This window comes from Triticum aestivum, chromosome 5A (genome assembly GCF_018294505.1).
Source record: "Triticum aestivum cultivar Chinese Spring chromosome 5A, IWGSC CS RefSeq v2.1, whole genome shotgun sequence".
NCBI lineage: Eukaryota > Viridiplantae > Streptophyta > Magnoliopsida > Poales > Poaceae > Triticum > Triticum aestivum.
In genome coordinates this window covers 275,828,787-275,853,183 of record NC_057806.1, presented here as the reverse complement: position 1 = coordinate 275,853,183, position 24,397 = coordinate 275,828,787, and the positions used below count along the sequence as shown (strand labels likewise).

Sequence of the window (24,397 nt, the reverse complement as noted above, 5' to 3'; positions counted from 1 at the left end):
TTTAATGAGGCCATTAATCAACAAGCTTTGATTGAAGTTCCACTTAAGGGCAGAAACTATACCTGGAGTAACATGCAAGATGCTTCACTGTTGGAAAAGTTGGATTGGTGTTTTACTTCAGAATCATGGACCTTACAATATCCTTCCACATTTGCTTACCCATTGGCCAAGACTACCTCTGATAATGTGTCCATCAACATTAAAATTGGCTCCTCTATCCCTAGATCCAACATCTTTAGATTTGAAAATTTCTGGATCAAACATCCCCAGTTTAAAGAGGTGGTCAAATCTATCTGGTCACAAGATGTGAATGAAGTGGATAGTGCTAAAATTATTGCAGCCAAGTTCAAGAGATTAAGAAAAGGGCTTAAGATTTGGGCCAGACAACTCTCCGACCTGAAAAGTACTATTGCAGATTCTAATTTCCTTATACTCTGCTATGATCATTTTGAAGAATTCAGACCACTCACCGCAGAGGAAACAAATGGGAGGAACATCCTTAAGGATCATATTGCTCAGCTACTGGATCATCAGAGAATTTATTGGAAGCAGAGAGCTACCATTAGGCAAATTCAGATGGGGGAGGCAAATACTAGATATTTTCAAGCCAAGGCCACTATTAAACACATAAATAATTGTATTGCTATGCTCATAGATGAATCTGATAATGAATTTCATGATCACCAGGCCAAGGCTGCCATCCTGTTCAGAGCTTTCAGAAATAGGTTGGGAACAAAAGTACCTTCTGAAAATCCCCTCAATCTTCATGAGCTGCTGCATCCTTCAGTTGATCTAGCAGAGCTAGAACTCCCATTTACAAACAAGGAGATTGATGAGGTGGTCAATCATATGCCATCAGACAAGTCACCTGGGCCAGATGGTTTTAATGCTGCTTTCCTTAAGTCATGTTGGGATATTGTGGCTGTGGATTTTTACAGACTCATTCATGATTTCTACAATGGCAATGTCAATATACAAAGCATCAACTACTCCTTTATCACTCTCATCCCCAAAAATGATGCTGCAGCTAGACCATCTGATTTTAGACCCATCTCTTTGCTCAACTGAACACTCAAGATCATTACCAAGTTGCTGGCAAATAGATTGCAGAAAGTTATCCTAAATTTGGTCCACACCAACCAGTATGGTTTCTTAAACAATAGATGCATCCAGGACTACCTTGCATGGTCTTATGAATATATCCACCAATGCTTCCATGGTAAAAAAGAACTGGTCCTATTGAAGCTTGACTTTGAGAAGGCCTTTGACATGCTTAATCATGAGACCATCATTCAAATCATGAGAGCTAAAGGTTTTGGTCCAAGGTGGATTCACTAGATACAAATGATCTATGGGTCTGGGTTTTCCTCATCTTTATGATTGCTGCTGATCTTCTTCAATCCATGATGAATGAAGCCATGCACAACAATTTAATAAAATCTCCATTGGTACACCATTCATGCCCTGACTACCCTATAATTCAGTATGCTAATGACACTATTTTGGTGGCCAATGCTGATAGTAGGCAGCTGGAACATATCAAAAATCTCCTACTCCATTATGCTGCATACACTGAGCTCAAAGTAAACTACTCAAAGTCAACTCTCATTGCTATCAACACCCCCATGGACAAGATGGACACACTTTCTTAGTTATTGGGCTGTCAAATTGGAACTTTGCCACACAAATATCTGGGTCTTCCTTTGTGTCATTCTAAGCCCAAGATTGTGGATTTTCTCCCTATGTTACAAAGGATTGAATCAAGGCTACTGAGCTGCTCTACCTTGCTATCAACTGGTGACAAATTGACCCTCATCAAATCTGTCTTCACCAGTATGCCCACTTTTTTCATGTGCACTCTTTGGATCCCTAAAACAGTGGTCAAGCAGATCAATTCTTATCTCATGAACTGTTTTTGGAGAAAATTTGGTACCCAGGATAGAGGAATGGTTTTGGTTTCTTGGGATAAAGTTTGCCTGCCCAAATCTCATGGTGGCCTGGGAGTCCTTGATTTATATAAGCATAATCAGGCTCTGCTCATGAAATTCTTGCACAAATTCTTCAACAAAGATGACACACCTTGAGTCAGGATTATATGGGAAACATATTATCAAGATGGGCTGCCATGTAACAAATTGGTGGGCTCATTCTGGTGGAAAGGCATTCTGCAGACATTGCCTGAATACAAGAAGCATTCTAGATGTATTCCAGGAAAGGGGGAGACTATTCTACTGTGGCACGACAATTGGTCGGACCTACCACTTCATCTAAAGATGCCTGAGCTTCATTCTTCTGCCATCAACAAAGATATCACACTGAATCAGATGCATGAGCATCAGGCACTGGAGAACTGCTTCCACCAACCTCTATCACAATAAGCGTTTACTCAATTAAACATCCTTCAAGATCAACTACATGGTCTGACTCTCACTGATGACTCTGATAAGTGGACATACACTTGGGCCTCACCAAACTACTCTGCAATGAAGATGTACAAACATTTGTTTGCCAAGAATGGGGCTCACTTCATCTTCAGGCAGCTATGGAAATCGAATTGCAGACTAAGACACAAGATTTTCTTCTGGATGCTACTCTATGACAGAGTTAGTACAAGGAACATGCTACACAGAAAAAACATGTATTTGCTAGACTACAACTGTGCTCTTTGCTTGGACAGGACACAAGAAACTTTAATTCACTTGTTCTAGGACTGCCACTTTGCATTAAACTGCTGGAACTGTATCCTCCCAAACAGACAGAGGGGTATTTCGACCTACGATGAGATTGGAATGATGGTTACGCTTCTTCCCCAAGATTTGGCTATGGAGATCATTATCATGGGCTGCTGGGCCATCTGGATGGTCAGGAATGATAAGATTTTCAGATCTTCACCTCCTAGTTTGAACTCCTGGAAATTCTATGTTCAGGAAGGCATGCAACACATCAAACTCAGATCAAAGGAAGCCAAGGCCGCAAAGATAGACCAGTGAATTGAACAGACTTTGTAATTCTTTTTATTATGATACCTAGAACAGGCATTGGGTGATTTGTTGTGTGGTCTTGTACTTTGTACTTTGTTTATATTATATAAAATACCATAGAACAATTGTTCTACGGTCACAGGGTCAAAAAAAGTGAAAAATACCATTGAGCGAGGTACACATGTCCCTGATGCCCGCTTTTTATTTTGTCTTTTGATTTTTTAAATTTTATATCTTTTAAATGAAAATTTCCCCCGCAAAAAAATGAAAATGTCAAAGTAAGTTCTATTTTCATATTCATGTTTTTTGTCGGCCAGCGATTTCAAATAAGATCCATTTTGAATATATTTTAATGACTTTTAAAAAATATGTTAAGTTTTAATGTTGAGACTTAGTACAAGCGGACAAATAAAAACCAATTATTTTGTGTCTACTACCGACGAAAAAATTGCTTGAAATTATATCTCTAAAACTGGTTGAAACTTGGCAGTTTTAGATCCAAAAACCGCAAGTTTCATCGTTGAATTTTTTTGAGGGATTTTTTTATTGTGTCCTCGTGCGGAGTTGAACTACAACATAAATCGCGAGGCAAAATGAGCGGGGACGGGACTTGACAAGTGAGTGCCCCGCACCTGTGTGTCCCTGCGCATTTCAGTCGTACCACAATATTATAAATACTCACTTCTTCACATATTAACTATATTAATAAAGACCGTGCGTGAAAAAATGACACATACATATGTCAAATTCTCCTATTTTTCATGGTCCGGTTGTGGACGGATTTGAAGAACTACAGAGAGCGTGATGAGGACATGACTATCTTGGATACGACCAAAAATATTGCATACATGCATATTTGTCAGGTGATTTCTAGTGCAAACTATTTAATAATCTATTTATGTTATCCAGAACTTGTGTTTTGTCTAATTATAGGTGTATGGGACATTTGTACAATCCACATATAAAGATAAGGAAAAAAATAGAAGTTTAGGTGTTGTTCAAAAAGTCCTCTCACGTCACTTTTGGGTCAAGAGAAGATAGAGTCCAAGTCTCACGTTTTAGATTCAGATTCGGACTGCATAGACATGCCTGACTCAAAACGCCAACAACTTTTTCATACGGACTCCGGATTGGGTTATTCTTTCTTTGTTGGAAAGTAGACTTCGTGTTCTTTCCAACCCAATTGGAATCACCTTCAAATTCGTCCGGAGCATTGAGATATCGACGAAACAATCTAACACTGTAGTAGAATCCGAGTCAAATAACAAGTACAAAGGTGTTGCACCACCTCCACTTGGGCCCATGAGCCTTGTACGACCTATGGTTAGTTTTAGGCTGCCTTGGGACGTCCTTCCACCTCCTTGGCCGCCACCCCTTGCTCCTATATAAGTAGATTTATCTAGTAGCTTTTTCCTTGGGATTTGTTTAGTTAAAAGTCAGCCATTGCAATTTCGCGTACTTCGTTTGTGTCCAACGACCAGACCAAGACCGCTTACAGATCCCCACCTTTATCAATACTTCATCTATATTCGCAATATTCAGATTGCATTATCATATTCTTGCTTGTTCTTCGATTGCTTGCAGGAATAGACCTTCGTGGTCAGGCTGACCGTGCTTCCAGCATCGTCAGTAACATCAGGAGATTGGTTTAGGATTGCTAAGGCGCAACGTTGTGCACGTTTCTAGTCGAATCGTCAAAGTCGTCTCCACCAAATCGATAGTTATCATCTCATCGAAAGATCGGGACACCCTTGCCTCTATCAAGTGGTATCAGTTTTGAGGTTGCTCGGTGAGAATTTCCAGTTTTTCCTTGTTAGATTTATTTTCTTACCTATTGTTCAAGAAAAAGCCACAAAAAAAGTTAGATCTATTCATCATTTGTCCAAGCCAGTCTGAGCCTTTGCAATTTTCCTTTCATTGTTTGTATAGTTGAATTATCGGTTGCATCGTCGTGTCGAGTTGCTGGTCTTAGTGTCTAATTCGTTTAGAGTCGAGTTCTGTTCACATTAGTCACGCCACCGCTGCATCGTTATCCCTTCCGCTGTCCATCACCCATCCATCAATTTCCACCACATGCTGCCCATTGTTTATTGTCGCAATCATCGTTGAGATCGTTCACATCTTTGCTTGATCCAATGTGCATCTTATCTAGTTTGTTTTGGAAAGAGGGAGAGAGAAAAAAAGAGAAAAAACGAAAGAAAAAAGTCAGAGAAAGAAAAAGAAAAAGAAAAAGAAAAAAGAGTGAGGAAAAAAAGAGAGAAGACAAAAAAACAAAATTCGGTTCTATCTAGACTCAATCTCGTAGTTGAATTCGGATTAGAATCTGTTTTGTGCACTGTTCAGTAAAACAAGCATAACTTTCTCATACGAAGTCCGTTTTAGCTCCGCAAGTACTCAAATGAAAGATAGCGAGGAGCCGCATCTAAATAATTGCAAAAGCTAGTTCAATATTTGACACCTCAAAATCGGCTTCTAAATAGGTCTTTTTGCCCTTCGAAGTTCGCAAACACAGCTTGTTCCAGTTTTTCAGGCTAGTTTCACAATTTTTTGACTCTTCGTATCAACTCGGAATTAAGTGATTCTTTTTGCGTTTGAAAGCTTGAGTTAGTAGAGTTCTTTGAAAAAAGTTATCAGAGAATTGGCTCAAACTTTTCAAGAGGAAAGTTGGAGAGAGAGTTGTTGTATATCGTGTTTGGCAGTTGTTTTTCATCATTATCTTTACTGCCGTTGTGATTTTCACTTATATCTTGCTGCCCAAAGCTATTTAGTATTCTTCATTGATTCTAGTTGTGCTACGTCGTGACCTCATTAGTGTTCTAGGCTCGCGTCTCTAGTCCGGTCTAGCCTAGGAACAGCACAGTATCGTCGTTGAGCGTTTATTCAACATTGCATCTCTGAATTGATTATTGTCAATCTTTTGCTACCATATATAGCCAACCCAGCTCCACATATTTCTACACCATGTATATGTATGTTCTCCTGGCAATCGCTTTACACAATCTTCAGAGTTATTTGACACCGCTGGTTGCCTTTCACCACCTGCTGCATGGTAAGAACTTGTAAGATATTGATATCTGCTTTATTGTGAGCACTTTACAACCACATCCTAGTAGTTCATAGGAACATTATTCTCGAATTTTGTTTCTTGTTTCTACTAATCATGGCAGGTTCCGAAGATAGAAGTTCTTGGGCGATGGACACATCTTCACCATCACGAGAGTTGGGACAACACACACATGCACATGGTCAGGTTATCTCTTTGCCGTCATTTGAGGGTAGATTTAATCCTGCTATTTATCTAGCTTGGGAGCTTGAAGTAGAACAAGTTTTTACTCACCATGATTTTTCTGAACTTGAGAGAGTATGAGCTATCACTAGAGCATTTAATGGTTTTGCTTCTGTTAGGTGGAGTGTACATTGTAAGAAAAACATTGATAACAAACCCACAGCTTGGAAAGTTTTGAAAGTTGTAATGAGACAACAATTTTTTTCTCCTTACTATCGTCGTGAATTGCTTCGCAAATTAGAACAATTAAAATAAGGTAGTAAGACTGTTCATGCTTACTACCAAGAGTTCATCTTATATGCATCATATTGACATGGAAGAATCCGAGAATGATACAATAAATAAATTTTTTGGTGGTTTGAACCATGATATCCGTGCAAGGTTTCAGTATATTCCTTGTTGCACTACTGGTATGTATGTTCGCGTTTGTACCTTTGAGAGACAGATACAGGAGGATGCATTGGGTGACTACAACAACTACTATTCCAGTTCATGCTCACCACCGTCGGTTGGTTCCTCCACCATTGCACCTATTAGAGCATCCCCAACTCGGATTGTGAGCGTGACATCATCTCAAGTGTATGATACGTTGTCAACGTCCGTACCTACATCAGCTACGTCTTTGCGACAAGGTAACAATAAAGATATTGATGATATAACTTCACATGAGAATGATGCATGCCTAGTTAACTTGAATGCATCATGTGTTGAGTTACCTGTTGATTTGAGCACACCACCTATTTTAGAGAATCTTATTACTGTCATGAATGTGTCATGTGATCAAATAACTGAAATAGCAACAATTTTGAGTGCACCCATTGAATTAACTGTTGATGCAAAAGAACCGATGTTTAATCATTTTGATATGACCTCTAATCTTGGTGATGATTCTATGTCCAATGATTTATTGCATGTTTGCTTATTTAAGCATGTTGTAGCATGTAAATTTGATGCAAGTGAGGTTTATTCACCAATGTTGGGATGGTTTAATGATGAACATTGTCAATCTTTTAAAATGAATAAGAGATTCACTTATATGTGCAAACTGAGTTGCTATATTTTCATGCCTTCTACTTCTTGTGATAATTTTTTGGTTTTAGATTTTATGAACTATGAAAGTTACTCATGTATACATGTGTCATATGTGCAAAAATCAAGGGAAGTAAAAATGGATGACATATACATATACAACATGTACACCTTGTCTCTTTTGTTAGCCATATTTCAGATTAAGCAACGTCGAGGATGGCTTTGTTTTCAAAAAGGGGAGGATGATGAGGACATGACTACCTTGGATACGACCAAAAATATTGCATACATGCATATTTATCAGGTAATTTCTAGTGCAAACTATTTAATAATCTATTTATGTTATCCAAAACAAAAATACTTCACACACTTTTGTGTTTTGTCTAATTGTAGGTGTATGGAACATTTGTGCAATTCACATATGAAGATAAGAAAAAAAATAGAAGTTTAGGTGATGTTCAAAAAGTCCTCTCACGTCACTTTTGGGCCAAGAGAAGATAGAGTCCAAGTCTCTCACGTTCTAGATTCAGATTCGGACTGCACAGACATACCTGACTCAAAACGCCAACAACTTTTTCATATGGACTCTGAATTGGGTTATTCTTTCTTTGTTGGAAAGTAAATTTCGTGTTCTTTCCAACCCAATTGGAATCACCTTCAAATTCGTCCGGAGCATTGAGATATCGACGAAACAATCTGACGCTGCAGTAGAATCCGAGTCAAATAACAAGTACAAAGGTGTTGCACCACCTCCACTTGGGCCCATGAGCCTTGTACGACCTAGGGTTAGTTTTAGGCTGCCTTGGGAAGTCCTTCCACCTCCTTGGCCGCCATCCCTTGCTTCTATATAAGTAGATCCATCTAGTAGCTTTTTCCTTGGGATTATTTAGTTAAAAGTTAGCCATTGCAACTTCATGTATTTCGTTTGTGTCCAACGACCAGACCAAGACCGCTTACGGATCCCCACCTTTATTAATACTTCATCTATATTCGCAATATTCAGATTGCATTATCATATTCTTGCTTGTTCTTCGATTGCTTACAGGAATAGACCTTCGTGGTCAGGCTGATCGTGTTTCCGGCATCGTCGGTAACCTCAGAAGATTGGTTTAGCGATTGCTAAGGCACAACGTCGTGCACGTTTGTAGTCGAATCATCAAAGTCGTCTCCACCAAATCGATAATTATCATCTCATCGAAAGATCGGGACACCCTCGCCTCTATCAGAGCGTCTCAATGTCGCTCTACTGTAATCTTTACAGATGTATTCTCTACATTAAATATATCAGTAGAGGATAAATACTCCCTCTGTCATTAAGAGGGATTTTCTTTTTCAGTGTCAAAAACGTCTTATATTATAATGAGAGGGAGCGAGTATATTCTATTTATAATTGTCTATATCAGTCGATGCAAAGATGAGATAATATTCCTTTAATATTCTGAAAAGAAGCGGTTTGAATTACTATTTGTTTTGTTCATTTGGAATTAGTTAGTCATGCTATGTCCTGTTGCTTTTGGCTCACCAAAATGGGGTAGCAACAAACTTGGACGGAAGCTCAAGTAAACACAAAAGTTCACACGTGTGGGCCCGGTCAAGAACTAAAGCATAAAGCATAAGGCCATCTCAACGCTGACCCTCAACTTGTTCACATACGTCCAAACCGCACGGTTCGAAGGTGCTGTGCCAACCAACATGGTTCTGTGTTAGTTCGTTTGCCGGTTTGGATATGTTTTTTTCGCAAACCGGAGACAAAGTTGGGAGGGCTTTGCGGGTGCCCGGACCTCTACCACGCCCGCGTCTGACTGCCCTGACCCATAAAAAAAACCTCGCGCCTCTCCCGCACTTTTCATCGAATGCCCGCGCCGCATTTATGCTGATCCAGAGCACGCAACGGCCAGCATTGATGCCTGTGATTTGAGCGAACAGGTGGGTGGCACTGGCGGACGTGACCTCTCAGGCGTCACCACTTCAATGCAGACACTGTGTCCCAAGAAACCAACTCTGGCCATTGCGCTACATTGAAGCAGGCTGACCTCCCTTTTGCCTGGTCTGGCCGCGGCTATTTAAGTCGTGTGCCGGCGACGCAGAAAGCCACACTCCATCTCCTCGAGCACTATCCCCCCTCCTCTGAGTCACCGTCTCCAAGCACTTCCTCCTCTCCGATCCCAGCGGCGATGCCGAAGTCCTTGTTCTCGTGCCAGCAGGCGGAGGCGGTGGAAGTTCTTCGTCCGGTGGTTCTTGGAGTCGCCGCCCTCGCTCTCTGCACCCCTCGACATCCATGGCGCCTAGCTCCTACGGCAAGGAGGAGATCGTCATCTCCTCTGGTGACGAGGAGGACCAGACGCCGCCATAGCAGAGGCCGTTGTGACGGATGGAGAATCCGTCTGTCAGATTGAGATAATGATGGAGCTTTCGCTCTGTCACATGGGCATGTCACCACCATCGCTCGCAGCATCAAGGAGGAGCCACTGTCCCCGCCGCTACACCGTGTGAAGCGCGAGTCGGTGTCCCCCCTCCAGCGGGTCAAGGACGAGCCGACGTCGCCCCAGCGCAACTGCGGCGTCCAGATCGGACGCCGCGTCAAGGATGAGCCGGTGTCGCCCCTGCCCAACCACGACATCTATATCAAACGTCGGGTCAAGGACGAGCCAATGTCGCCCCCACACCTGGCACGCCTGCATTGACATGCCTACTTTGCCGTCGCGCCACCACGGTAGCGCCATCGGAAAGAGTTGTCACTTGCGATCACAAAGGTGTGGGGCCGCATCCTCCACTACCTTCGAGGTGCCGTTAGCGGTCCCTCGGGCTCTAGAGTCGTCGTCTTCGACGAGGAGCGCGTGACAAGGCAGTAGGCATGGTACGACCGCCGCAACGCCGGCCACCACTCCGCCTTCGCCAAAACCGATGAGGCGCCAACCTGGATCCGCGTGGACCGCGATCTCGTGGAGGCCTAGGCCCGCGACCGATCGCTGACCGTCATGGAGGATGTTGCACGGGTGACTACGCCTCGACGGGGAGGACATTAGTATCGACAAGGAGTGGTCTATCAGCAAGACCGATGTCGTCGCCGCCGCCGACGGGGCAAGGGCAAGGCTCCACGACTAGGATTCGCGTCGCCCGCGGCGGCCCTCCACACGACGCATGGGAACGGCTCCTCCGTGAGCACTAGGCAACGACCGAGCAGGGCTATCGCGCCCCCGCGCCCTTCCGCTGCTGGAAGGACCACTCCACGACGAGGACGGCGATGGAGGTGCCACCGGCCAGCCCGACTACGCGTACGAGGTCACCGTCCGCTACAAGCTAGTTTAGTTTTTTTAGGTTTTATTAGTTGAACATTTGAAATATCGTCCGGTTTATGTAAATTATGTCTGAACTTAAATGAATTCCATCCAAAATTGTTTGTATTGCGAGCGAACATTTACGCCAAGCATTGGATGGTCGTCTCCCGTATCATCGTCTGGTGGACCCATCTGCGCACAAATACTATGTCCGTCTTAGGGGGTCCATGTTGGAGATGCCCTAAGACCGTGAGATGCAATTTTGGTCTGTTTGTTTCTCTGGCCCACATTCAACCCTCCGGTCCGCCTGCCCCGACTATTTAAACCAGACAGTAACATCCCAAAACTCAACCCCTCTGAGCCCTTCTCTCAATGTTTGAGCCACCATCCTACCACCTTCGCACCCTCGTATGTCGTCCACCGTCGCGATGACCCGGTCCTTTGGTATGAGGTAAAGGAGGCTCACGTCGGTGTGCTGCACCTAGATCATGGTGAAGGTCCATGACGTCGAGGCTGGGGCCAGTCCCACATTGGTGCATGCCAATCTCTGAGCTCTTCGGAGAACTCGAAGGAGGATGAGGAGGAGGGCGCCCCCATGGCCATGGAAGAGATGGAGGACGAGGTGAGCCCAAGTGAAGGAGTTGTAGGTATCCGCATTCAGATTGTTGCAGACGGGGTAGCACTACAACTTCCAGCTCCTGGAGAGCATCGACTGGCTGAGGACCAGCTGGAGATGGAGCGCGTGTCCGAAGCTACCTTCACGATCAAGGTTGGGGCGGACCCGACGATCGACGTCAACCGGGCCGTGCTCGCCTCCATTCTCATCGCCGTCGCGAGCATTGGCAGCTCCGCATCGACAAGGCAGAGCACAACCGGCTCTTCGAGGGGCGGGAGGACAAGGACGACGAGGCTCCCGAGTAGCACAACGATGATGCCAAAAGGGCATCTGTCGTCACCTCTGCCTAGTCGCGCTGGATGTCAACGTCGACCGGGCCAGACAGTCCCGCGTGGGCCTGTCTACCTCACCTACAGTGGGGAGAATTACATTTTTTCTAGGGTAATTTTTTAAAAGTTGTTTTCAGGGTTATTTGGGTATGTAAAAATTGATCCGAAAATGAATTGAAAATTGGTGTCTGTTTTATTTGGTAACTACGGTTGAATGACCTTTGTCCGCCAAGCTGTTCGCAGACGTGTCTAAGGACATTTAGTGTTGTCCATTAGCATGTGTCTTTTCGTACTCTTACTGTTAAAATATATAATATACTATGTATATGTTAATTTAAAAATTACCCCACCACCCCTCAAAAGCATACACGACCACATAATTGCACTCAATGCTCACCTTTTGAATGCCTCATATTGACATATTTGTAATTACTCTCAAACGGTGAGGGGCATAACCGTCTTTGTCATAGCACTAAGATAGAGTTTCAGGGTACAAAAGTGTGGTTGTTTTTGGTACATGACAGGTCATTCATTGGATAATACTATAAGCTATCCGGTTTGTCTTCTTTCATAGGATTCTGACGAGTAGTTATGTTATGTGAAGCTTTTCAATTTAAAATGAATGCTACATGGTACAATCTGACGAAAGCTTCTCAAACTGATTAGTTTTTTTGGTAGAAAGAGAAGAAGATATATAATTATTTCTATCTTTTTTTAATCCAAAAGATAGGCTAATTAATCATACATTGCTTGAAGCTTGTGGCACAGGATGGTGCTTGCAGTTTTATATGAACTGTCAAGTTGTGCAGAGGTACGTACACATTAACTAATCTGTTATCAGTTAGATCGAACCCACTGTTTGGTATTTTGGTCGACGATCATAGTTGGCGCAGTTTCTCAACTTTGTATTTTTTTGCTCGGATTGTACACAATAACATTGATGCTTAACTTTTTTGGATTTATTTCAGACTTTTCGGTAATGTTCGTTTAGTGGGAAAAGAATCCCGTGAACTATAAGGTGTCTATAGTAATTTTGTCAATCTTAAAATGGTGTGTTGGCTTATTATCTTGGATGTGCTCATAAGGATGTGTTGTTCTACGATTTCAGGTTCAAAAAAAAAGAGGATAGAATATGCATGAGTATGTTCATAGAAAGGAGTGTATGTGTGTATGTGATCATCTGCGGTTGTATCGTGTTAAAGAAAATCCTCCATAGTGTCTATAAGTCAGTTTATTGTTTTTCTTAACAAGGAAGTACTTTTTTGTTGTTGTTTTTTGTATGGAAGTTAGTATTGTTAGGGCATCTCTAATGGCAAACCGTAAATTTTCTTCCGCATCCGTCCGCAGACGGGAGGTGATCAGTTCACGGACACAGATGTGAGAGGCCGCCATCCAACGCTAGCTGCATACATTGCAAACTCTTTTTCAACAAATCGGATGAAATTCATGCAAACAAGGCCGGATTTCAAACAAACATGACAGATTTCATTACATTTCGAACATGTAGAACAAAAAAAGGCCCGACCATAAACCTATCCTACGGCGGTGGGGCCCGGCATCCAAGCCCGTGTCGTCTTCCATCCACCGTCTCCATGAGCACCGGCGATAATACAGATGAAGTGAAGGTGCGGTCTCCGACGAGGAAGAGTAGAACATGGGAGACGGACCACCCCACATGGGACACCAGGCCCTACCGCCTCTCGTGGCCTACTCATCTTTGAAGGAGTCCGTGACCTGTCCGTCACCGGTGGATGTGAGGTCCACGGTGGAAATGGCGGCGCCAGTGCTGTCATCGTCCCACTGGGCCGCCTGATGGTTCGCCGTTGGCGCATAGGAGGCGCAACTAGCGTTGTTCTCTTTCGTGATCTCCTGCAACTGAACCTCCGTGGCGGCCGCTTCCTGGCGAGCGGCGACTTGAGCACAGACGGAAGCGTAGATGGCACGCTGCTCCACGACGGAGTTGGGGTTCATCACGGCCTCCTCACTCGCTTGCTCACTGTAGATCTGTCAGTCTGCCAGCCGGTGCTACTCCAAGAGGAACATGTTGTACCATTTTTCATCATGCGCCTGCCGGAACGCCGACAAAGGCGCCGGCGCAGGCTGCACCTCTGCCATGGCGGCGTTGTAGTGCGCCTACTCCATTGTGAAGCCAACGTGCAGAAGGCGCGGGAGCCGGGCGGTGTCGTCGGAGCACGTCTCCATTATGGTCTCGTCCTCGTCGTCAGAGACCTCGGTCGAGCTGGCCGGCAAGCCGGCCTCGATCCGCCTGGCACCGTGGCTCTGCCAGGCGGCGGCGAGGGCAGCCACGACATGCTTCATCTCCGTGGAAAGGCTCTCCCACAGAGCTTCGTTGCGTGTAGTCATGGCAGATGCAGTGCAAAGGAGAAGGATGGGGAGGGGCTTGTGTTATGGTGTGGATTTAGCCGGGTGTGGCCGCCTTTAAATAGCGGGTTCCGGTGAGGCGAGACGTCCGGTGCGTCAATGCGCGACGCCGGGCTGGGTTTCTCGGCCAGCGAGTCTCGTTAATGTCGGCATACGGACAGACAGGAACATTGATCGGGCATGGTAGATATCCGTCCTGTCCCGTCTAGTCACGTGTCTCCGGCATTGAACAGACGCAGACACTGCACGCGCTTCACGGGCGGCGCCCTCGACCAACGTGTCGCTTCAATGGTGGTGACAATGAGAGGTCGCGTCTGCCCTGAGCCGTCTTCAATGTTGAGCGTCGCACTCTAGAGCGGCATGAATGCGGTCAATTGGCGCCGGGCGAGGACGCACGCGGGAGAGGGAGGAGGGTTTTTGGTGGGCCAAGGTGGTCAGAAGCGGGCTTGTGATCGGTCCGGACTCCCGCAAAGCCCCCATGTTTGTCTCTGGTTTGCAAGTAGAAATCACGTCCGGACCGCCTCGCGGACCTATACAGGACCGCGTTGGATGGCTTCCGCGTCGGAACGGTTGCGGGAAGTTTACGGGTCTGTCTTGAAGATGTCAAGAACACTCTTATATTATGAAATGGAGGGAGTAGTTTCAAACAATTAATCTGGTAAATATGTTTTGAATACGACCATAGGGTTATAGTTAGATCAAACATTAGTTGTTAGCGGATGGTGGTGTGTTGGAGTCGGCAGGCAGATCAGTGCGTCGAACCGTGGACTTGGTGTCATCTGAGCTGGGTCTCTGCGACGACTGTCGATAGTCACTGGGTTATGTTCCCCTGGTACACCGGGATTGGGGGGGGGGGGGGAATAGGCGTGGGCCCCCATATGGTGGTGGTGCCGACCCTGACTCAGTGGCTGATGCCGGGCTTTTCCTTCCGTGGGTTGTGCTCTGTGAAGCGGGCGGGTGGCGGGATCTCAGGGTTTGAATGCCGGGGCGACGACCCTGGGTGGTGGTCCACATGGTTGGCTTTCCGGCAGGCACTGTGGTGGCGGTTGTGGCTTTGTTTCTTGATCGTGTGGGCAGCAAGAGATATTGCGGCGGGTAACTCGGGCGTGCTTTGTCTCTGGCAGTAGTGGCGACCCGATCTGGACCTGGAGACTTGATCTCATCGCTCTTACCCTTAAGATTTCACGGGCACGAATGGGTGCCTGAGCGAAAGATCTGCGCTTGATCGTCGACAACGGCGACGCCTGCGGGCGCCCCGTTCTCTTCTTAAAGACGTCGGGGCTCCTCTTCGTATCCGGCTCCGGGTGAAAACCTCTGTCCATTTTGGACTCGGCGGCGGCGCTTCGCGTCGTGTTCCCTTTTAGGGGCATTGTTGTGGAGTGTAGGTGTTGTAGGATGTAGGGTGACGGTGTTATCAGCTCTTCCTGTATTCTTTGTCGGTCGCGCATGTGTGTTTCGGTCCTTGGGATCGGCGTTGTTAGAGGGTTTTCATCACTTATTGTTTGGCCATGTACTCTTGTGTGGTTGCTTTATAATAAAGCAAGGCGAAAGCCCTGTTTCAAGAATGGTGTGTTGGAGAGGAGCATTATTTAACCTAGGTATAAATACATAAAAGGAGGGGACGAGGGTGATTAGCTGGGGGAATGCCCATCCTGCCCCTCGTGGAGGGAATGATGCCCGCCTCGGGAGCCGCGAAGGCCAAAGGAAAAGGAGGGGCAACCAAAGAAAGCGACAAAGAAAAAGCCAGAACGAAATTTTACTCACACTCACACAAGCCAAGCACACCCCAAAGAGGCCAAAGACTCCCAGTCCCAGACCAGACCAGAGTGAGAACCCAAAGCGAAAGCGGAGAAGGAAGAAAGAGATTGACGAGGACGCGCAGCGGCTGTAGCAGCAGCAGCAGCAGCCAAATCCAAGACCGCATTGCTCGCTCGCCCGCCGCCGTGCGGCTCCGACGCTCCTCCGGGGACCCCGCGCCATTCTCCTGCCGGGCATCTCTGCCTCTGGTGCTGCCCCGTGGTCCCGAGGTCCCCACCGACGCTGGGACCAGCGCCCGCGGCTGGTGGCGAGCCCCACTGATGTCCGCTTGCCGCGCGCCGGCGGCCAACGGAGCAAGTGTTGACGTTCCTGTTGCGGCAGAGCAGAGGGACGGCGGGGTCCGCGCGAGGCAGGCCGGGCGCGCCGGCTCTCGCTGCGCCTAGGGAGGCAGCGGCGTCCTTGCTCGTCTTTTCGTCGCCCTCTCCCCCCGTCGAAGAAGCTAGGGTTTGCTCGTTAGGGTTCCGTTGGGCTGTGGGGCTGCGGGGATGGCGGTGGGGGAGGCGCTGCGGCGGCTCTGCGAGGAGGTCGGGTGGTCTTACGCCGTCTTCTGGAAGGCCATCGGCGCTGCTGACCCCGTGTAAGCCTTCCATCCTTCTCTTGGACTTTTTTTGTCACAATCTCCCCCCGCTCGATCTTGCGGAAAATCTCAAAACCAGTGTCTTTTCTTCATTTTTCTGGGTTCAAAGTCTTCTTGAACATTCCATTTCAGCTAGATTTGTCTCGTACGAATGAAACATCCGCGAGGAAGATTCGTAGGATGGGTATATTCCTCAGCAATTACTAATAAGGGACTCCTTTCCTTGTGGGAAAGATAGTGCCTGGAAAAAGAACGCCCGTACGCTCGTGTGGGTGTTCACTCATGCTTGCAAATTTAGTAACGCCTTTACAACAAGGAACATGAACCAAAAAGCTACTACCGCCTTGTCTGTGCAAGTTCGTGTTAGCTCCTGAGGCTTAAAAGAGCGTGAATGTGCGAGATGTTGTTGCAATTCCGTGCAAGCTTTTTTGGGGGGAGGGAGAAATGGGGACACGATGTGGGGATCATGGAGGAATGCTAAATGCAATGTGGAATAAACTTCTTGATGCGCTGGGAATTTGGGTTTTGTTTGATGATTTGCGCGCACTGTTTTCCCTTGGTGATGTGCAGGCATCTAGTGTGGGAGGATGGCTACTGTGGCCACGCATCTTGTCCAACTGGATCTGAGGCTTTTGAGGTTGGCTGTGAATCAGGTGGCACTGTGTGCACCCTAGTTAGGAAGGTTATGGCATCGCAGGTTCATGTTGTTGGAGAAGGGTAAGGAAGAACCGGGAACATCATTTGTTTGTTACTAGCTAGCACAATGTTCTTGGTTGATTTCTTTTATTGATGGATAGATGCTACATTTTCTGTTTTTTCAGTACCATCGGCCATGCTGCTTTTACTGGGAGTCATCAGTGGATTATCCATGATACTGCCAATGATCACAGGCTCAGATCCGAGGTATAAATTCTTCTTCTCCGTTCTTGTGAACTGATATAAATATAAGGCATGTTTGGTTTGTAGCCTAAGGTTGCCACACCTAACATTAGTCGTGCCGCAAAACCTTAGGCATGTGTTTGGTTCAGTGCCACACTTATGGCTTGCCACACTTTTCTAACTACATGGTCCACATGCCATAGACTCATTTATTTGCCAAATCTTGCCACACTTGTGGTGGCCATTTTGTTCGCCACATTTTTTGTGGCAGCCACAGTTTGCCTAAGTTTAGTTGTGGCAAAGTAGTCATGAACCAAACACGCCCTCAGTGCCACACTTATGGCTTGCCACACTTTTCTAACTACATGGTCCACATGCCATAGACTCATTTATTTACCAAATCTTGCCACACTTGTGGTGGCCATTTTGTTCGCCACATTTTGCCTAATTTTAGTTGTGGCAAAGTAGTCATGAACCAAACATGCCCATAGCCCTAATTCAGTTTTGTCTGGTTCATTTTTGCTGTTGTGTCATTAATAGCATGCTGTCCAGGAATTTATGTCATCGCAACAATCCTTGTGGGGTTATTTTGTCCTCACATATTTGTTCCTTCTGTGTTGAAATTTTGGCTTGTAGTGAGTTTGATCTATTGTTCTGCCGCATAAGTGGTCACTGGATAAGCTAGTTGCAAAAGCACACAAATGGTATTTGAACAAGTGGAAATCATGTAGAATTTCTCGTTAACAACTTAACATGATTTGCCACACAGGCTTGAGCTAACCATGATCTTTTTCCATAATGATTTCTAATTTTCTTTTAATAACAATGCAATTTGATTTTATCAGTTGCTCTGGCTGTTTTGGTTATCCCCAATTGTTATGTGTCCTTTCATAATGGAACAATAAGCTGTTGTCTTCTGGTGGTGATAGGTTGCTGCTGAGATGAACTATCAGTTCAGAGCTGGCATTCAGGTTAGTAGAATTTCGCCCTTGCATGGTAGATTATTTACTGACTTTTTAACTTCTGATCTCTTAATAATTTATACTTGTTCTGTTGTTCCGCAGACTATTGCAATAATTCCTGTGTTACCACGTGGTGTACTACAGCTAGGCTCTACTAGTGTGGTAAGATGCCCTGCTTTTGACAATGCATATCATCATACATATCCCACTTAACATGTTTTGAAGTTTATTCTTGTTTTCAAGTATGGGCCATGAGGTAGAACAGTGATACTAATTTGTGAATATTATGTAGTTGACTGGTCAAATATTCTGTCCTTCGAATCCTTATATAAACTATATTTGCGGTGAGGTTCTAGGAAGACCAAAGCTTCTTGTGATTGGAGCGGTGAACTGGAATGAAAAAATGATATATAATTGTCTCTGTTATATATTTACTTATTTAGCATTTTGAGAACTGCATCAAGAGGACTTGCTCTGGCGTTGTACCATTAGCACTAGGACTTAGCGCTTGTCTTTGTGGTTCCAACATGTTAGAGCTCATAAAATGCTTACTTTATGACAGGTTATGGAAAATACAACTTATGTGCTTCAGTATAAGAAGCTGTGTTCTCAGTTAAACAATCGATCAAGTATGGTTGCATCTACTTCAGCTAAAAATGATTCTAGCCAGAAGGTCCAGTCACGCTCTTCACATGGTCTTCTGAGTGTCTACCCTACAGATGGTTGCTCAAAAGCCTTCAGTGGTTCTCCAGCGACTTATGAACAGTGCTATGTTCCTGATGCGACGGCAATGTCAAGTAGTGCATCAGTAAACATAGGAAGAAAAGCTTCCTTGCTTAAGGTGGCACAGAGAAATGGTGAAGCTATCAGAGACCACAGTTTATATGCTCCTGATGTGAGGTTCAGACGACAAACTCCTTACTGTGACAGGAGAGTTGAAAGCACCACACAAAGCAGTGTGGTTAGCTCAGATTTTCTCTCTTCTACCTCAACATCAGCAGAAAAGCATCCACTGTTGATGAATGATGGACAATTGGGAATGGGAAACATGGAAGAGGCGTCTGATACCAGAAATCTTCTGCTAAAATCTCTTGCATTCCGGAACCTGCCTCCATCCCATGGAGGGGGTGAGGTGTTAGATTTTCTAAACAGTCATGGAAACTTTGATTTTCTCCCTGAAGGTAATAGCATAGTCAAGTCTAACTTCCATGACTGCTCAGCAAGTCAACTATTAGACCAAAGATGTAACTCTACTTCTGGGATGATAGGGCACAAACCGGCTATTTCATATAAAACCCCCCAATCTGCTCAATTCATTATGAGAATGGGGAGTCCCAAAAGAAACTCATGTCATGTTGTTGCAGCTCCATCCTCTGGCTCCGAAGTTCAAACTTCTAGTGAATTTAAAACAGACATTTCTCAAGATAATCAAGTGGATATTTCGGATCGTGTTTACCAAAACAGAAAGGCTAAAGAAGTAAATGACTCCAGTTTTGCTGTAAGAATACAAGGTTTGAAGAATATGGATCGGCAGAAGCTCCCAGACGTTTCAAGTGAGCGATCTTCCTCACTTCTTGTGGATCCAACTGCAGGAAATGATTTGTTTGATATATTTGGTGCTGAATTTCCTCATCTGTGCCGCAATGTGGATGGCGATTCGACCTGGAACACTGCAAAACCGGCTAGCTCAGGAAAAGATGCACTTGAATCCTCAGTTTATCTCGATACCTCTCCAGTATTTGGTGCACTGGACGATGAGTTCCCCTTTTCTGGAATCTTCTCACTAACTGATAGTGACCAATTATTGGACGCAGTTATCTCCAGTGTCAATCCTGGTGGCAAGCAGATCTCTGGTGACAGTGCCTCTTGCAGGACTTCATTGACAGACATGCCTAGCAGCTCTTATTGTGGCTCAAAAGTGATGAAGCAACACGAATCATCTGGTGCTCCTCCTTTGCTAGTCAAGGATGAGTTGGCTGTATCAAATTTTGTTAAACAACCAAGTTTCCTAGAGAAGACCGAGGATGGTTGTCTTTCCCAAAACAATGGAATGCACAAATCTCAGTTACGCCTTTGGATCGAGAGTGGACATAACATGAAGTGTGAAAGCGTGTCAGCCTCAAACAGCAAAGGTCATGATACACCAAACAAGGCAAATCGAAAGAGATCTCGACCAGGAGAGAGTTCTAAGCCCCGGCCAAAAGACCGTCAGCTTATTCAGGATCGTATAAAGGAGCTCCGGGAACTTGTACCTAATGGTGCAAAGGTACCCTCTAGTTTGACTTCTGCATTTTATGGTCCTTTGGTGATTATTTTTTATTTAGATATCACTTCACTTTAAAATGCTCATGGACGACTTGTAGCATAATAACTGCTATTCTCATGTCATTTGTTGTCAACAGTGTAGCATTGATGCTTTACTGGAAAAGACCATCAAGCACATGGTTTTCTTGCAGAGTGTGACAAAGCATGCTGACAATCTCAAAGATTCTAATGAATCTAAGGTATACACTAGTATTCCGCGTCTGAGCCCAGGCTCATCTGCACCTGATGAACAGTAAATTCAAAAAAATAGTAAAAAGTTCAAAACAATCTGAAATTATTTGGCATCGAAGATGCTCCAACACACTAGCTGCATGCAAAATTTTGGGGCAAAATGACATTCGAGGAGCTCTAAACACGAAAAAAATCGGCTCCGAAGTGTTCTTTTTCATAGTTTCTTTGAGACCAGTTTTTTTTCCGAGAGCTCCTCAAATGCCATTTCACCACAAATTTTTTGCACGCACATAGCGCATTGGAGCATCTTCAATGTCGATTCTTTTGCTATTTTATTTGAATTTACCGTTGGCACCCCAATGCAGATGCACCTGGGCACCGAATCGCCGCACTCTAATTTCAGTTATTTTTCGCTGCAGTTTATTCCATGAGAAAATAGTTGCAAACCCTGTATAATCTTTTCCTGTGCTATTTGATAATCTTCAAACAGATACTTAGCGGTGACAATGGTCCTCTTTGGAAAGACTACTTTGAGGGTGGTGCAACTTGGGCCTTCAACGTCGGCAGTCAATCTATGACATGCCCAATCATAGTTGAGGATCTCGACCGGCCTCGTCAGATGCTTGTGGAGGTAAATGATTCTGCTATTGTTTGTTCTCTGTATCCATCCTGTTAATCTCAGTTCACATATTGTTATATATACATACTTCCCATTTGTTGACATCAGTATGTCTGCAGATGATTTGTGATGACAGAGGAATCTTCCTGGAAATAGCCGACTTTATCAAAGGTCTTGGACTAACCATCTTGAGGGGTGTGATGGAAGCACGCAAAAATAAAATCTGGGCACGATTCACTGTTGAGGTAAGTAGTTCAATGTTATTAAGATCCCTTGGTTGGGTCAGATTGCACGGATCCATGCACTTGTACAGATCATCCTTGGATTCTACGAGTTGCAACATTTTCTTCCTATGAATTTAATTGTCAGTTGCTTCCTTCCGTGCCTGCTTTTGACAGGTGTTCCTTATTTGGTTCCATTTGTGCAGGCCAACAGGGACGTGACTAGAATGGAGATTTTCCTCTCACTCGTGCGCTTGTTGGAACCCAGTTGTGATGGGAGTGGATCAGGAGAGAACCAAGAAAATGGAAAAATGCCTCTTGAGATTGCGCAGCACCAGATTATCCCAGCGACAGGCCACCTTAGATGAGTGATCGAGCATGGGCAGCATCAAGGCACCTTTCAAGAGCTAAGAGCAGGGGTTCAGCTCGCTTCTGCAATGACTAGCGTTGTCAGCTCACGACTAGCTGGTTTCTTGTGACGTACCACGGATCTTTCTCACAACCGGGCGTGCAGAAATCCTAACACAGTAGAACCATGAAGGCATCGACAATTGGTTTAACAAAATGATCACTAGGAAGTGTTTGGATTGTAAAATCTGTGTTCCTGTTTTGTTACTGATGTTTCTTCTATTAGCGAGTTTTGTTCTGTTTACTGAATGACAATTCTAGGTTGATCTGTCTAGCAGGAGTTTTACTATTGGCAAATCACGAGGCTTTGTTTTCAAATGTGTCATGCTGTCTTACTGGACTTGGAATACTTTTTGTTGTGCCTCTCCTAAGAGCATCTACAATTGGACTGGACAAAATCTGACCCCCTAAACGTTCCCGAGCATGTACTGTTCATATCTAAATCCTCGTATTCATGCAAAGCCATGCACGCACTGCTCATATCTAAATCCTCATATCCATGCAAGCCCATCATATGGCATCAATTCGACAAAGCAAAATAAATCACAATTCAACACATGCCATAAATAAAATTCAACAATTCAGGTGATACAAGAATGAATCATCTGCCTCTCACTTTGCACGTGTTGATCTCTTTCATGTGGAGCCACTTGCTTTCTTCATCCAAGACACTGGCATCTAACATGATTCTTGAATCCTCCGTGTCCTTTGCAAGCTTCAACCTCTCTCCGTGTAGCTCAATTGTTGTATTGTCTTCTTCTTTTCAAGTTCTCATTTTACATATTTCTCATCTTCTACAAATCTATCTTCTTTCTCTTAACGCTTAACTTCTCTTTCACCCTCTCCTGGTCAAATAACATCCCGATGATGATATCACTATCACTGTTACACCCACAACCCCTGCTGCTACACACATTGGATCAATTACTAGTGTTCGCGCATGTCAATTGAATTATCAGGTACTTCCTTTTTTTGGTAATGATTCTAGTGTTCATGAGAAATTGAGAATATCATGCTGCTTAAATTGAACACATTTGTTTTGCTTACGAATGAAGGGCCTGGCATGGGCAAGAAGGGTGAACATTGGGGAATGATCAAGCGTGGAAATGAAGGCGTGCGTGAAGGGAATAACAACAGAGTTGGCCTTCTTTGGTTCATAGGATAGGAATTTTATAGGAATAGGAAAATTATAGGAAGTGAGATGACATGCATGTCAATTCCTATAGAGAAAGATATGTCATTTGATGCATAGGATAGGTTTTTTTCCATTGAGTCTAGGCTAATGTTTTTTTTCCTCCAAAACGTGAAGGATTGATTCCTATCCTACATAGGAATAGAAATCCATTCCTACAAACCAAAGGGCTTCAAAGGAATTTTTCCTTTGCAAATCCTATCCTATAGAATTCCTACAAACCAAAGGAGGCCTTACCAGTGGAGATTTCAACAGTTTGAAGCAACCATGATCCAAGGACATGGACGAAAAATACAAGATGGTCTTTCATAAATTTCATCCATAGTTTATTATAGGTGTCGCGCCACCTTATTTTTGGGCCAAGCCATGTAATTTCAAAATACCTTTCCATAGGCTGTTTTTAAAGTCCATATTATAGGGGAAACGACTAAGGAGGTGTTTTAGTCACACCTTGTCAAGGGGGACGAAATCCCCTCTCTTCCCTCTATAAATATAGCCCTTAACGCGTCATTTAGACTTGGAATTTTTTAGATTAAAATCGCCATAGCTGCAACTCGCGTCTTTCGTTTGTGTTCAACGACCAGACCAAGACGTTACAAAACCCCACTTCGATCAATAAAGCTTACCTCTTAAATCCGCAGTATCCAGATTGCAATCTCAATTTCTTACTTGTTCTTTGTTTGCCTGCAAGAAATAGACCCTCGTGGTCAGGTTGATCGTGCTCCGGCGTGGTCACTAATCTCTTAGAGTTGGTTTAGCGATTGCTAAGGCATGACATCTTTGCACGTTCCTAGTCGGGTCGTCAAAGTTGACTTTCACCAAAAACGATAGTTACAATCTCATCGAAAGACGGGACACCTACGTCCCTATCACATCTCCTCCCTTTGCACATACAAGAAGAGCAGGTCCCTCTCCTCCTTCTCTTTGACGGAAAAAATGTCCGTCCATGTGGCAAACACTTTGCTTGCCGCGGCGTCACGCGCGTCCCTCTCCTTCTCCCACTTGTTTCCCATCGCATGTCGGTTCCTCTTTGGCATGGTCGATTGCCCGTCCGCTCCTCCACTTTGCTCATCATCGTCATCCAATCCAATAGATTGTCGGGAGCTTGAGCCATCGTTTGTCTTCCACTTCTTGGTGGTTTTTTTAAGCTCATCAAGGGTTAGTTGCCACTTTAGTTTCCATTCAATTTCAACCAACAATGGGACAAAGTGAATGGCTTGTCCTCAGTTTGGTTGTACAAAGTGGCCGCCAACCCCAACTAGCAAACAAGAATCACTCAAGATAATGCAACGAAGGGAGCTAGCAATACAAATGATGATAATGT

The 24,397-nt window shown here is 44.7% G+C and overlaps 1 protein-coding gene across 1 annotated transcript; it reads left to right on the top strand.

Annotated features, from left to right (window-relative positions):
* The first annotated feature begins 15,657 nt into the window (after positions 1-15,657).
* On the top strand, positions 15,658-22,199 carry LOC123102975 (transcription factor LHW). Its single transcript, XM_044524451.1, has 10 exons — positions 15,658-16,296; positions 16,867-17,013; positions 17,118-17,199; positions 18,105-18,146; positions 18,240-18,299; positions 18,700-20,403; positions 20,540-20,641; positions 21,124-21,264; positions 21,372-21,497; positions 21,680-22,199. The coding sequence occupies exons 1-10, from the start codon at positions 16,205-16,207 to the stop codon at positions 21,839-21,841; spliced, it is 2,658 nt and encodes an 885-aa protein (XP_044380386.1). The 5' UTR covers positions 15,658-16,204; the 3' UTR covers positions 21,842-22,199.
* Positions 22,200-24,397: the final 2,198 nt, after the last annotated feature.